Here is a 15501-nt window from a genome sequence, read left to right as displayed (position 1 = left end):
ATTATTTAAATAATCCTTAATAAACTAAAAGTATTAATAAAGATTAATATTTTATTTTTAATTTAAAATATTAAATGAATGAATTATTAAGTTTTAATTTCAGATTTTATTTTGATATTTTTAGTTTGTGACAACAAAAATCTGATAAAAACAAAAACATTTCGTCCACTAATTCCTAATTTTTATATTATCAAATACAAACTTTTAAAACCAAAATAAATAAATTCCTCACCTCCCGAGTAGGTTCCTTCGTCTCTTTCCATATCACTCTACATGCTCGTTTTAACTTCTTCCTTTTTTTCCTTCCCGCTCCAACCTCAAAACACAGCATAAGAAATCTTCCCGCTTCAACTTCTCCACCCAGAGTCTCTGTTTTTTGAATTGCAGAATTCTTTAGAATCAGCATCTCTGATAAGTGAAAAAGAAACGAGAAACTAGAATCGAATATGGCCGTGCCTATGACCAGTGCCTGCTTATCTATCTTCAGTGAATTCCAAAGACGGAGTCTGAGAGTAAGAGCTGTTGCTTCCGGAGATTTTGCTGCTTTGAGAGCCGAGCAAGAGAAAGTGAAATTAGGCGGTTCTGATCTCAAGGTGACCAGACTTGGAATTGGAGCTTGGTCATGGGGGGACACCACGTACTGGAACAACTTCGAATGGGATGGTAACCTACCAGTTATTTCCCTCTTGGCGATACATCCATCGCTTCTTCTTATGTCTTGAATTTCTTTTTTGATGTTCCGACTATCACGAGTCCTTTTGGAACTTAGAATGGAAATTGATCATGAATCAGCACGGACTACTGCTTTGACTGCTGCAGTCATGCAAATTTTCTTCGTTCTGGCTTTTCTTAATTCGTTCTTCTGAGTCTATTGGTGGTTCAATATGGAGGAAGCGAAGAGAGTGATATTCTTTTATTTGAAAACGAGAAGCGAGTGATTTAGAATATTCTGGACGGTAAGAATTTGCTCAACCATGTTTTCCGCTATTGTGGCAGATAGGAAACTGAAGGGTGCTAAGGCTGCTTTTGATACCAGTATTGATAGTGGAATAACATTTTTTGATACCGCTGAAATTTATGGGTCTATGGTGAGAGAGCTAAAGCTCTTATATTTGTTCATTGTTCTTTGCTTCTGAATTTTCCTTGAAATTGTTGGCAACTGTTCTTGCAGCTCGCTTTGGGTGCTATAAATTCTGAAAATCTTTTAGGAAGGTACATTCTATGGACCTTTTGGTTTGCAGTTCTTCTGTCAGACCTACTGAAACTAAAATTTAGTTTTGTCAATTCTCTTTTCATGTTAATACTCTTCAATCTAATATATGATTATTGAAGATTTATTAAGAAAAGGAAAGAAAAGGATCCGGAAACAGAAGTTGCTGTAGCAACCAAGTTTGCGGCATTGCCATGGAGACTAGGACGTCAGAGTGTCCTCTCTGCCCTTAAGAATTCCCTCTGTCGGCTTGGTATATCTAAAGTGGAACTCTATCAACTTCATTGGTCTGTGCTTCATAGGGCACAAGTTTATGCTTAATTAGTTTTAAAACTCTTGGTTCCTAATCAACTTGTTCGATTTGACTTTCAGGCCTGGAGTGTGGGGAAATGAAGGTTTTCATGACTAACATCATTGCTTCTTACAACAACTAACTCTATAGTTAGTAGAATTGGAGTGTTGATAAACTTGTCCCGGATGAGATTTAGGAGAAGCTGAGTTAATGAAATTGTTGTTTCAGGATATCTTGATGGTCTTGGAGATGCTGTTGAGCAGGGCCTTGTGAAGGCTGTTGGTGTTTCAAACTACAATGGTAATCTCTAATTTTAGCTGCTTGTTATCTTCGGTTCATGCCAATTGAGTGTTCTATATTTCCTAATTCCGGGTAATACATTGTCATTTTTATTCATGTGGTCATTTTACTAGCTATAATGATATTAGCATGCTGTGATTATTCCTTTTCAGTTATGAAATTGCATTTAGAAATTCATCATATATAGATGGTTCTTTTCAGAGAAGAGACTTCGTAATGCTTTTGAAAAGCTTAAGAAGAGAGGAATACCTCTAGCTTCAAACCAAGTGAATTATAGTCTCATATACAGGGCACCAGAGCAAAACGATGTCAAGGCTGCCTGTGATGAGCTTGGAATTACTTTGATAGCATATTCTCCGATTGCTCAAGGTGATAGCTTATGATTTTATGTCTTTTCAGTCCTATAGAACTCTTTTATTCGATTGCCACTAATCCTAGGATCAACTGAAATAGAATGTGAGAAACATAATGGTTTTACTATATACCTATCCTCTATCTTTAAACCAAGTTCATTCTCAAAAACAAAATCTGGGTTTCTATATACTTAGAACCAGAGTTATCAAAAAGATGAAAGGAAGCTTCAAATTTTATGCTTAGAAACCAGATGTCTTTCTCAGCATGTGTGCTAGCTTTGCTGTATTGTAGGGTATGTTCTGGAAAGCTTTTTCTGCTATGTTCTTTCCCCAAATTTTCTACAAAAAAGATTCCTATAGTTATTGTACGTTAATTTCGTGTTCTCTCCAAGTATTCATAGTAAAATTTTGTCTCAACGTAATTGATTTTGCCCATGTTTGTGTACATAAATATAGATTAATCATTTTTTGTTGACATTGGAAGTGACAAATAGAAAACTGACTGGATCTTCTGCCTATTCTCTATTTGGATGACTTTTGAATGTGTACTTGAACAAAGGTGATCTATAATTAGAAGGAAGTATGTGAATAAATCGATTTATGTAAGATTTTGTAACCTGAATCTAATGACTTAAAACTATGAATTATGCATCTTTGCTTGGTAGATGATCCAGCCTGCATTGTCCCTGACAAGTTCCATTTTAATTTAAAAGTTCAATCTTCTGACTCCTATTCTCTATCACATCTTTTTTAATGTGAGATTCCATTTAGGCAGAAATTTCAACAGAAAATAAGATATGAATAATAGGAACAAATTAGGAACAACATTCATTTTAAACTGTTAATCCTTCAATAATAAAATTGTTTTATAGTTGTAGTGATTTAGCCATTATTAGTGTTTCAGCATTTTCTTTTATGAGCGTCTATGGTTGTTTTTTATTTTAGTTTTGTGAACATCCTCAAATTTTGCAACACGATATTCTTTTCTTTGCAGGTGCCCTCACAGGAAAGTATACACCAGAAAATCCACCAACTGGCCCACGCGGCAAGATTTACACTCCTGAGTTTCTAACAAAGGTAAAGCCTTTAGAGAGTGAGAAACTGAATATATTCAACCTCATTTGGTGGCTCAAGAACCTTTCTCTATGCAGCTCCAACCTCTTCTGCGTAGGATAAGGGAAGTAGGAGAGAACTACAAAAGAACCCCCACGCAGGTATCTTTCTCCTTACGCTACCATGTTTCAATTTTCAGTCAAAATTAGTTCCAGAAGTAGTTTCTCTTAGATGTCAAGAAGGTAAATAATAAAATCAGTTATGGTAGAAAGTATTGCTGAACTCATTTGTCATCGATTCTTGATACCCTACTCCATATATTGACACTTTTACCCTGACATTATGAAGCCTAAATGGGGTTCTGACTTGACATCGTGCTTTATGAAGACATTTTCACGTAGTCAGGGGCCACTTCAAGTCATGTACTGGCAATACACTAGTGTTGTACTGGACTAAGATGTATGAGCATCAATTAGTTCTATTATATATCATTTTTCTTTTCCTTATAAATTGGAAGGCATAAACTTTTCTTGGGCATTACGGATATGATTATTTTCTCTTTAGGCAGCTACTTGATCTCTTTTTCTGTGTGTGAAAAGACTGCTCACCGGATCCGTATTGAAGTAATGGAAAGTGATTCTATTCCAAAAATTTATCTGAATCCCTAATAAGAGTGGGTCCTTGTGCAGTATTTTTCATCAGCTAGGGTAGCTAACATTGACAAGCAAATTATTCTATGACGGAAATAATATGTACTAAGCAGATTTTATCATATCATAAATCTAATAACTATCATGCGGCATTGACAAAATAAATCTAAACTGCATATTGTCTACAATATTTAAAATGTTATCTTCCTCTATGCAGGTAGTACTAAACTGGTTAATAGCCCAAGATAATGTTGTGCCAATTCCAGGAGCCAAAAATGCTGAACAGGCTAAGGAATTTGCTGGTGCTCTTGGGTGGAGACTAACTGATGCAGAAGTCAATGAGCTGCGATCTTTGGCATCAGAGATAAGTCCTGTTATTGGTTTTCCTGTTGAGAACTTGTAAATTTCAACCAAGCAGTTTTAAATTTGCTTCTAAATCTCAACTACAGATGTGAATGCATTACGCCTCTGAGTATATATATATATATATTATATATATATATATATATATTTTCATTTGATATCTGCAAATCTAATCACTTGCATAGATGGATGGCTTTACTAGGTGTTGCTCCCATGTTTCATGGCCCAAGTTTTAGTTTCACCTAGGCAGTAGAAAATAAATAATTTAAAAATCCGGTTTCCCATTTTATTATCTTTGTTCAGTTCTTGTTTCCCTTTTTATTATTACTATGAAAGTAGCGGATCACTGCTCAGCTTCTTGTTTTTCAGAGTATCAGATTTTGGTTCCGAGCTTGGTAAGTTTTCATTCCTTCTTGCTATGATGCAGCTTCATGAAGTTTTCATGCTGTTGGATGTGTGTGTGTGTATATATGTATGTACACACATAATGTATTTCCTTGCCTCTTGCCAATTGTGGGTTCAAGCTTCTGTTACGTCATTGTTACAGTGTTTATGCGTAATTTTCAGCTGTCTGGTGGCTGCTGGTCCTAAGCAACTGGTTTATTGTTTGGTCTGTTGCATCTCTGTTGTGCTTGGCAAATGTATTCTATTCCTTTCCTACAGCTCTTTGCATAATTTTTTATTATACTATTTGATGGATTATGTGGTGAAAACTAATCTTATCTAACTTGAAATTATATGTTTTTCACTCATATTATATTTGATGGATTATGTTTTTCACTTGTATGAAGCTTGAAACCAGAGATTCCTTTTTCTTTTTTTTCTTCTTATCCTTTTTTTCACTCATTATAATGCTTTACTTTACTTTTGTTCTCGTCAATCAAAGTCATTATTTCTTGTTGACTCTTGGTTCTAATTCCACTTTTATTGCAATTTTAGTATATATTGATGATATAGTGGTCGTGATCTATATGTAGCAGAAATATGATCGATAAAAATTTTTTTATAAATTTAGTTTAAATTAAAAGATTTTAATAGTATAAAGTATTTCTTAGTTTTAAAAATTGATTAGTTGTTCAAAGGTATCAAATTTAAGTCATTATATATTACAATTACTTGATACATGTTTCTTGGCCTCCAAACCTGTTAATCTTCCTATGGATCTGAAGCTCTCACTTAATTCCCATGAGAGGGAGTTGCTCCCTCGACCTTCTCAATATAAGCAATTAATTGGTAGGTTGTTGTACTTTGTTATTTCTTGCCTACACATTGTTTTTATAGTTCATAAGTTAATTCAATTTATCTCTTAGACTCGACAACCTCATTTAAAGCTGCATATCATCTCCTCCATTTTCTCAAATCAAAACCCGGGTAAGGTTTTTTTAAATGCAGCTGATTCTCCTATTAAACTGAAAACTTTCTTGGACGTAGATTGGGCTGCTTGCACAGGTTCTCGCTGGGCTACTGTAAGAGTTCTATTTTTCTTGGTCATTCCTTCATTTCATAGAAAGTCAAGAAACAAAGCCCCGTCTCCCACTTCTTGGTTGAAGCTGAATATAAACTCTTGGTTGCTACCACAAGTGAGTTGCTCTAGGTAAAAAAATTGTTATTAGACTTCGGTTGCCTTAGATCTTACTGTTATGTTTTGAGACAACTAGACAACAATGTATATTACTTCTAATCCTGGCTTTCATGGATGAAAAATATATATATATATATATATATATATATATATATCACGTCTTTGAGCTGAATCTTTTTACTTTTATCGGCTTTCCATTAAATAGAAATAATTTTAATTTACATCCCTACAAATCTATTATTCCTAGCTGAAATAATATTCTAAGAAGAGAAAATAATTTACAATATAATTACAGAATATTTAAACCATAATTATAAAAATATGTACAGTTATTATATTTCTAAAATATACATTAAAAGTATTAACTTTCTAATGAACTGTTCATATTAACTTTCTAATGAACTGTTCATATTAACTCTCTAATGAACTGTCTGCCTTATTAACATCCCCCCTCAAATTGATATTGGTCGATCAAGAAGTATCAATTTGCTAACTAGGAATTGATGACATTGCCTAGTCATGGATTTTGTAAGCGCATAAGTTATTTAGAGAGCACTAGAAACATGTGAAAGATAAATGACACTAGGATCTATAGATTCTTGTATTGAATGACAATCTATTTCGATATATTTGGTACGTTCATGAAAAACAAGATTGGTAGCAATTTGAATAGTACTTGTGTTGTCTGTACGGAGAGGAGTGGAACTAGATTGAGGAAAGCCAAGTTTGGCAAATAGCCCATGAAGCCAAATAATCTCAGAGCAAGCTGTAGACATGGCTCGATATTCAGACTCGATAGAAGATTTTGAAACCCAATCTTATTTCTTACTCTTCTAATATATTAAAGAATCTCCAAAAAACATACACCAGCCAGTGACAGAACAACGAGTATCAGAACATTCAGCCTAATCAGCATCACTAAATGCAACAAGACAGATTGGAGAACCAGTCAGAAAGAATAAGTCACGGTTAGGCGAGTCTATAAGATACTGAATGATGCTACAAACAGCTGCCAAGTGCAGATGACATGGGGCTTGCATTAATTGATTGAACTATTGAATGACAAAGGAAATATCTGGTCGTGTAATAGTAAGATAATTCAAGTTTTCAACTAATTGTCGAAATGTAGTAGGATCAGGAAGAGGATCCCCTTCCTCAAGACGATATTTTATATTCAATTCTAATGGAGTATCAACTGAAGAAGAATCTTGAAGGTCCGCCAAAGTAATCAGATCTTGAGTGTATTTGTGTTGATGTAAGAACACACCAGAAGAATTAGAATGAACCTTTAATCCTAAAAAATATGTAAGAGAACTAAGATATTTCATATGAAAAGAATCCTTAAGATGTTGTTGGAAACTAGTGATCAATAAAAAATCAGTTCCTGTGATAACAATGTCATCTATATATATATATAAGAAGAAGAACACAACTTGTAGTTGTTTTGTGAAGAAATAAAGATGAGTCATATTTACTCTGCACAAAAGAGAATTGGAGAAAAATAGTTTGAAACTTGTCAAACCAAGTTCTGGGAGCCAGTTTCAGGCCATGCAAAGTTTTTTTAATTTACACACATATGATATAGGTGTAAAAAACAAACCAGGCGGAGGTGTCATAGAGATATCTTTTTTGAGATCACCATGGGAGACAACATTTTTACATCCATCTGGTGAAGTCGCTAGCCTTGGGAAGCAGCAATGACAATAATGGTTCGCACAATTATCATTTTTGCTATAAGTGTAAAAGTTTTCTCGTAGTTCACTCCATATTCCTGTTTGTTCCCAAGAGCAACTAAGTGAGCTTTATATTGATCTAGAGTTCTATCTGAATGAAGTTTAATTGAATAAACTCATTTAGATCCAATGGGTCGAACAAACAGATGACAAGATACAATGTTTTAAGTATGATTCTCTTCGAGAGCTTGTAGTTTCTCCTTCATTGCTTTCTATCAACGCTCATGCTTGACAGTTTGTGAGTAATATGATGGAATAGAAATAGAGGACAAAGTAGAGGAATAACTATACCAAATAGGAGGACGAGATACTCTGGTAGATCGTTGAAGTATAGGCTCTGAAGGGACAGCCACATAAGAAATACTAGAGATAGGTTCAGGTGCAGTCTTAGGTGGCTGAGCAGTCTCGGAAAGGAGTAAAGTTGGTTGACGTCGTTGATAGATACATCCAAGTTTGAAACACTCAAAAGATTGTGAGTTTTCAAAGGTAAGAAAAAAAATACTAACAGGAGATGACTCCACATAGTTAAAAAAAATATTGATTCTCAAAGAAAACAACATTCTATAAAATTTGTTAGAGATAGGATCATAGCAAACAAAATATTTTTGTGAAGTACTATATCCCGTAAAAGCACATTTAGTAGATTGAGCAGAAATTTTGTGATGCTCATGGAAAGACAAATGTACAAAACAAACACAACCAAATATATGTAAGTTATGATAGGTAGGATGTTTATTATAAAGACGATAGTAAGGAGAGTCAAGTTTTAACACCTGAGATGATAGTTTGTTAATTAAATAAATGGTTGTGGACAAAGCTTCAACCTAATATTTTGATGGAACAGACGACTCAATTAACAGAGTACGAGTTATATTTAAAAGATGTCAGTTCTTATGCTCAGCAACACCATTTTGCTGTGGTATATATGGACATGATTTTTGTAAAATAATTCCCTTCTAAAATAAAAATTTAAGAAATTCATGAGATATATACTCTCTACCAGAATCAGATCTCAACACTTTAAATACGTATAGAAAATTAAGTCTCAGTATAAAAAAAAAGTTTTAAAGACAGAGAACACTTCAGATTTAGCACGAAGAAAATATACCCAAGTAAACTGGTTGTAATCATATACAAATGTCACAAAGTACTTATACTTAGGATGAGAAATAATAGATGTAGGGCCCTAAACATCACTATGAATAACATCAAAATATTTTACAGCTTGCTAACCAATAGACGGAAAAAGAAGTGTTTTACTCTTACCTAATTTACATGTAGAACAATCAAAAGAAATATTTGAAAAATGATTTTTATTACTCAACAAACCAGAATTCAGCAAATAAAATAAAATATTCGAGTTCAGATGTCCTAAACATTTATGTCATATTTCACTTTTACTGTCAATAGTAGTACAAACAAAAGATAAGACATGAGGAATGAAAAAACGAATAGGAAATAATTTCCCGACTTTAGGCCCCTTCACGATTGTCATCCTTGACACTTGATCTTGCATAAGACAACCATTACGAGAAAAATGCACATCACAACTGTTATCTACCAATTGACCAACTTAAATAAGACTAGCAGATAACCTTGGTGATATAAAAATATTTTTGAAAGCTTGATTAGTATTTCTAATTTTAGTAATTAGTAAAGTATTCCTACTAGCAACCTCAATTTTTGATGAATCATGATGCTTACAAATATTTTTAAGCATATAAGATGAGTTGGTCATGTGATTTAAAGTAGCAGAATCAACAAGCCAAAATTGAGATGTAATGTCATTACCTTATAGACCCAAGGTTGAAAAAGCTGAAACAATAATTCGTTGTACCATTTCAGGAGTAACTACAACTGGTGCAGTTGTTGTAGGATTTATAGATACAATTGGTGCAACAAATTGGTTGTTGATACTTGTTGAAGCAAAATTATTTAAGCCAACTTGAAAAACATTGACTCTACAATTTTGAGAACGTGCAGGATATTTTTTTAGAATGTGTCCTTGTTGCTTATAGTAATTGCAAAACTTCTTTCCACAATTGGTACTAATATGACCATAGTTTTTGCAATTGTAACGTTGCATTATGCTCATATCTCTACCTTTTCTTTTATCTTGCGCTGCAAAAGCAAGATTGATAGTGTTCTCTTATTGAAAAGTGGTTTGGGTTAAAATGCATTGTTCTTCATGAAGTAGTTCTCCAAAGTAAACATCCAATGAGGGAGAAAGAACACGATTCATCAAGTTTGAGCGAATATTCTCAAAATCATACTGTAATTTCATCAAAAATTGATCTCGCTTACTCTGCTTATAAACTTTTTGAATTATAGATAAAGATGCATAAGGTATGTTAGTATAACTAATATCAGTAAATTCAGTCTATAAATTCTAAAATTCAGAAAAATAATATTGAATAGAGAGACTTTCTTGAGAGTAATTAGCAATGTCATGCTCCAACTGAAAGCATCTTGCCCTGTTTTTTTAATTGAACACCTTTTTGAGACAATCCCACATGGTTTTTGCATTCTTATATGGCTTTAGATTAAGTATAATAAGAGAATCAACTAACCCTAAAATTCAAGTCATCACCCTAGCATTTTTGACATTCCACTAAAGTAACTTTTTAGGATCTGCAAGAGTTGATCACTTCCATCTATATGACCCTATTATTCTTTTTCTGTCACAAATAGTCGAAACTGAAATTTTCAGGTCGAATAATTTTTCCAGTGGATTGAACATTGAAAGACTTGAACGTAATTTTTTCGAAAGTCATCTTTTTGAAATGACGAAAGAGAACAAAAAATAACGAAGATTTCAAGGTGAAGATCATAAAGATATCTGAATTATCAAAGCACTCAGAAGAAAACATAGATGAAAAATATCAAATCACTTAGGAAAAAACAAAAATTCAAGCTCTAATACCATATCATGTTTTTGAGCTGAATCCCTTTGCCCTTTATTGGCTTTCCATTAAGTAGAAATAGTTCTGATTATATCCTTAAAAATATGTTATTCTTAATTGAAATAATAAGCTAAGAAGGAAAAATAATTTAAAGCATAATTACAAAATGTTTAAATCATAATTATAGAAATATGTACAGTTATTACATTCTTAAAGTATACATAGAAAGTATTAACTCTCTAATGAGCTATCCATATTAACTCTCTAATGAACTGTTCACTTTTTTAACAATATCTATAATTGTTCGTGATCAAATTATAACTGGTTCTGTGAAACTTTTACCTATTCGATCTACCAATCAATTAACAAACTTATTTGCAAAGGTTGTATCTTCTCCTTCATTATTTTGGTTGTATCTTCTCCTTCATTATTTTTTTCTTACTCTCCAAGATGGTTATATATGACATTGATCTTGAAGAAGAGTACTAGAGTACATTAATTGTTATTAATTATATTTAACTAACTAATCACACTTCATTAGTATAAATACTTTGCCATTACTTGGTAATATTATCTTTACCAAATTAATAAAATAATAATCTTTTTCTCCAAACCCTCTCAATAAAAGAGAAGAGAGAGGAAAGAAGCAACAAGGTTTTGAGAGATTGAAGGAAGCAAAACAATAATATAGATGAAGAGTTAGGTTCTTAAAGGGAGATTGGTAAAAGGAAAAATTAGGGATAAGGATGAGGTTGAGAAGGGAATAGAGAAGAGGAGAGAAAGAGAGAGAATAAAGGGTGAAGTTTGGGAATTCTCAATCTCATACATCAAATATATAAAACAAAAAATGAGTGAGAGGAAAAAAGTAGCACAAATTAGAACGAGGAAAGTAACATGTGCATTTATAACCAAAATATCTTAAGCATAAGTACATGGATTGATTCATGGAGTTCCTAAAAAAGGTCGATAAACTCAACTATGTTCATTCATCAAATTAGTTATTTTTAGAATGACCTAAATGAGTAAATGAAAATAAAAAGTTAACTAATAATTTAAACTACATTAATTCATGTTACTATCTTGGTCATATAAATGAACTTGACAACATTTTAACTAAGAAATCAAAACAAATCAAATTAATAGTGGCAGAGTTATTGAGACAAAGGAGAGGGAGGATAAATAAAGTGGAACTAAAAATATAGTCATATAAAACACATACTAGATTCTTTATCTTGATTACCAAAAGCACAAAAAAGTTATTAGGTAGTTGTTTAATTTCATTGTTGATTCATCCTTAAAATTAGTTCATTGATCTAGGGATACATCTATATTGAAATACAAATGGAGTTGATAGATGAATTGAGATAATATCCACTAGTGAATCCTTTTTTCTTTCTCTATTCTCCCTAATTTGTTACTCTCTATTCAATTTTTTCTTCTAATCTATCTTTATCTTCTCAATTTTCAAACTTCTTTTTTTTACACCCACTTAAAAGTTTCCCTTCCTTTTTCAAAATCTCATCATATTTCCAAAGTTGAATCCTTAAAGCTCTATCCTTCTTAAATTGTTTCCCTATTCTCTCACCCCTTCATTTGGGTTGTTTTATCTCCATCTCATGGTCATGGCTGTGTATTTCTCTGTGATTCCTGATTGTCAGATCAGATATATCTCAAAAGTCTACCTATGTGATCTGCGTGGTCTAAATGGCATCATTTGATTGGCTTACTTCGACACTTCACCTACTGAGGGGTCACAACTTCCTAAAATTTCACTCAAGCCCCGTTTTTGTATATTTTATTTATTTTGATCATTTTTAATTACAGAAGGAAGCCAAAATTTTAATTTTTCTTCATTTAGCTCCCTAAATCCCTAATTTTTAACTTTTCATATTTAATTTAGTTTTCTAAAATGTTCTCATGGTTGTTATAATTTCGATTTATTCGCAGTTGTTACAATATAAATTTTTTTTCTTTTAAACTTGCATTGATTCTATCATAGATATAAAATTTATTGATCTAGTTGCCTTAGAGACAGTTATTTTGTTTCATCTACTAGTAACATTGTTACGCACTCTTAGAACAATAATTTAGGAAGAAGGGATTTATTATTTCTATATAAATATAAATATGTATTAATTGAATTGAATTGAATTGAATTTATTTTAATTTGATTAAATAAAAATAATAGTAATAGTAATAATAATAATAAAAAGGGTGAAAAAATAAATGAGGATTTAATTGAAAATAATTTTGGAGAAAAGTGGTGAAAATTTGGGTTCTGAGGGTATTTTTGAAAGAAAAATCAGAAAAATGGGAGTCAAAACGTAATTTAGAAAAGTTACGCCACGTCAGCTGCCCAGTTAGCAGCCTTGACCAACCAGGACGCGCCAGGTGGCAGAGACGTTGACGCGGGAGGCCACGCGGGGGGAGCCATTGGGCGATTCGCATGCACGCGATTGAACAGCTGAGCTCTGTTCCCGCGAGCACGGATGGCCCAAATAAAAAATGCGCATGGACGGTCCAGATTGCATCGCGCACGGACGGCCCAGATTGAATCGCATACGGACAGCCTAGATTGAATCGCGATGAACGGTCCAGATTCACTTCCTATTTAATTGCGATCGGACGATCCAGATTAAAAGCAATGGACGGCCCAGATCAAAAGAAGATGGGTATAAATAACCCCATCCGCACCCAAACCCTAACCCTAGCCGCTAGAGCCCCTTGTCGGAGAAGGCAGCCCAGTCGCTGGGGAGCCAACCGCTGCCACTCGCCGCCGCATCGGAGCAATTTCCGACCGCCAAACAAGGTAAAAATTCTACTCTTTGCTCAGAATTTTATTTCAAACCCACCCATGGCCAAATCGGAGTGAAAGAACTGACCAATTGGCCGAAAAACGCCGTCGAAGCTCAGCGGCACCGCCGCGGGGTGTTTCAGTTTCCGCCTCTGATGAGGTCCTTTTCGATTTCTGTTCGATGTGATTTTTCCACCGTTGTGATCACCGTTTCCTCCTCAACAGGTTGACTAGAGCAAAACGTCCAACCACAATATGAGTTGAACGAGCCACCATACCGGAAAGCCTCACAGCCGGTGAGTTTCGATTTTCTGTATTTTTTCCGGCCCACCGAGGGCCCTAAGTGTATTTTCTCGGAGAAACTGGTGCAAGTTCAGCTGAATTCGGCCGAAAATGGCCGAAAACAGCCAACCCGAGGCGGATCACCGCTGCGGACGCCGTCGTCGGAGCACTGCGGAGCCGCCGTGCTGGAATTCTGAAATTAGCTGAGTGGGCCCTGGGTCTAATTTTTTGGTTTATTTGGGACACTTGTAGGTACCGTAAGCGCGTTTTAGTTCCCGAAAAAAAATTCAGGGAACCTAGGGACCGCCCGTAGGCGCAGTAACCATCTAGTTTTCTGCGTCGAATCAAGTAAGGACCCCTTACCCTATTTTCTATCATAGATGTGAAGTTTGAATAAATAATAATACGGTCTTTTGTACGAGTTAGATTATGAGTTAAATAAATATGCATAATTAATTACAGATTGCTAATGGAGCCCGAAATCGGACATTGTTCTTTGTTGATTTATGTTGATTTATTTTATAGTTTAAAGGCGTGATGGTATCTGATTTTAGAGTCTTAAATGCATGTGTTACTCTATTACTTGACCACTGCGTGAATTTGGGATTTAAGATATGATTATATTATCGGGTACATGTTCATTGTTTATGTGATTGTGTTTAATTTGACAACAGAGGTTAAGGATAAACAGGAAAGGGATGTAATCTGATAAATGGATAAGATGACAGCCTCACTAGATATCCTGAGAGATGGTGGACGGATCGGGTTCATAGGGAACTCTACCGTGAACGTTGTCTCATATCGGATGGGGTATGGGGACGACCCGCTTCACCCTCATACCAGACGGGGTATTGAGGTTTAATGTCTTAGCGTCTCATACCGGACGGGGTATGGGGACGGCCCTGAAATTAAGATTGTTAATGGAAAGGTTTCATGTGTAGCGGGGACACCCCTATGGATCCCCATGGATACTAGTAGGCTGATAAAAAGGGCAATTGTTGTTTGGTGATTTGAATATAAAAGTATAATATGTGCTATGTTACAGATTATATATGAATTCATGATATTTATAATGTTATTGTTTACATATGTTATTTTTATAAATCTCACTACGGTAAGTGGACGGTAAATGGTTTGATTATTGATAAATGAATTTGTTTAAAATTTGTGCTCCATTAGTTATTTTTTATTTTCTACCAAGCTTTACTTCTGTGACGGCGATATATTGTGATGTCCTTACTGGGCTAGTGTAGCTCACCCCCTTATTTAACCATTTCAGATCAGGACTCGGTCCTCCAGCCCGATCCGCAAGAAGACTACAAGTAGACCCTAAATACTTTATAGTTTTTTTTTATTTTTTCTATTTTTCGTATTTCTTTTAAAAAATTTGTTCCGTAATATTTGTTAGTACTTTTGAGTTATCGTATAAGGAATGTTAACCTTAACCTTTATTTCACTTCCGCACTCAAATTATTATATACATTTCTTTTTAAATTTTCGGGGCCGTTACATAATCTTTATTGTTTACTATTCTTTCAACTTCAATAATCTATTTTTCATAGGTTTATGCGTAAAAGCTCTTTAAAAACCTTTTATCTTGCTATCAAATTTACATGAATCTTAATTATGTTATCTTCGTAGTTGTTTATATATAAGTTATAATGAATTAGTCTTATCTAAATGCTTGTTTTTTTTCTCATCATATGTTGTTACTTAGTAGTTTCTTATTGTAGTATTTAGAATATAACAATTTTACCCAAAATCATGAACAACCTGCTACCAAGTGGGTGCTTTACAACTCTTTGCCTAAGACCATTTTTTGAATCCAATTTGTTTAAGATTAATCAATTCATGTTTTATTGCTTAATTGTATTTCAAATAGGTTAGTACCAACTCTCTTTAAATTCAATGAAATATTATATTCTTGTGGAGTCTTTCACCATATCGTATTACCTCCATTATGACACTGAGAATAATAACAATAAA

At 33.9% G+C, this 15501-nt stretch overlaps 1 protein-coding gene across 2 annotated transcripts; it reads left to right on the top strand.

The window, feature by feature from the left end:
• Positions 1-230: 230 nt before the first annotated feature.
• On the top strand, positions 231-5124 carry LOC110823705 (putative oxidoreductase At1g06690, chloroplastic). 2 transcript variants are annotated; one of them, XM_088213333.1, is made up of 10 exons: positions 231-663; positions 997-1088; positions 1172-1212; positions 1333-1497; positions 1583-1605; positions 1731-1802; positions 2004-2171; positions 3150-3232; positions 3307-3369; positions 4076-5124. In XM_088213333.1, exons 1-10 carry the CDS (start codon positions 447-449, stop codon positions 4259-4261), a joined length of 1110 nt encoding a protein of 369 aa, XP_088069459.1. In that variant the 5' UTR covers positions 231-446; the 3' UTR covers positions 4262-5124. The 2 variants fall into 2 exon arrangements, with proteins under 2 accessions (XP_088069459.1, XP_088069460.1); XM_088213334.1 differs by lacking the exon at positions 1583-1605 and having other exon boundaries at positions 1333-1463.
• Positions 5125-15501: the final 10377 nt, after the last annotated feature.

Source organism: Carica papaya, chromosome 2 (assembly GCF_054855325.1).
Source record: "Carica papaya isolate Zhongbai chromosome 2, ASM5485532v1, whole genome shotgun sequence".
In the NCBI taxonomy this organism is placed as follows: domain Eukaryota; kingdom Viridiplantae; phylum Streptophyta; class Magnoliopsida; order Brassicales; family Caricaceae; genus Carica; species Carica papaya.
The sequence above is the reverse complement of the archived record's forward strand: the minus strand, read 5'-3'. Positions and strand labels throughout refer to the sequence as shown.

Coding starts and splice junctions, on each gene's coding strand:
- LOC110823705 (XM_088213333.1), top strand. CDS start 447: ATGGCCGTGCCTATGACCAGTGCCTGCTTATCTATCTTCAGTGAATTC. Junction 1,089..1,171: donor CTGAAATTTATGGGTCTATG/GTGAGAGAGCTA, acceptor CTGTTCTTGCAG/CTCGCTTTGGGTGCTATAAA. Junction 3,370..4,075: donor ACAAAAGAACCCCCACGCAG/GTATCTTTCTCC, acceptor TCCTCTATGCAG/GTAGTACTAAACTGGTTAAT.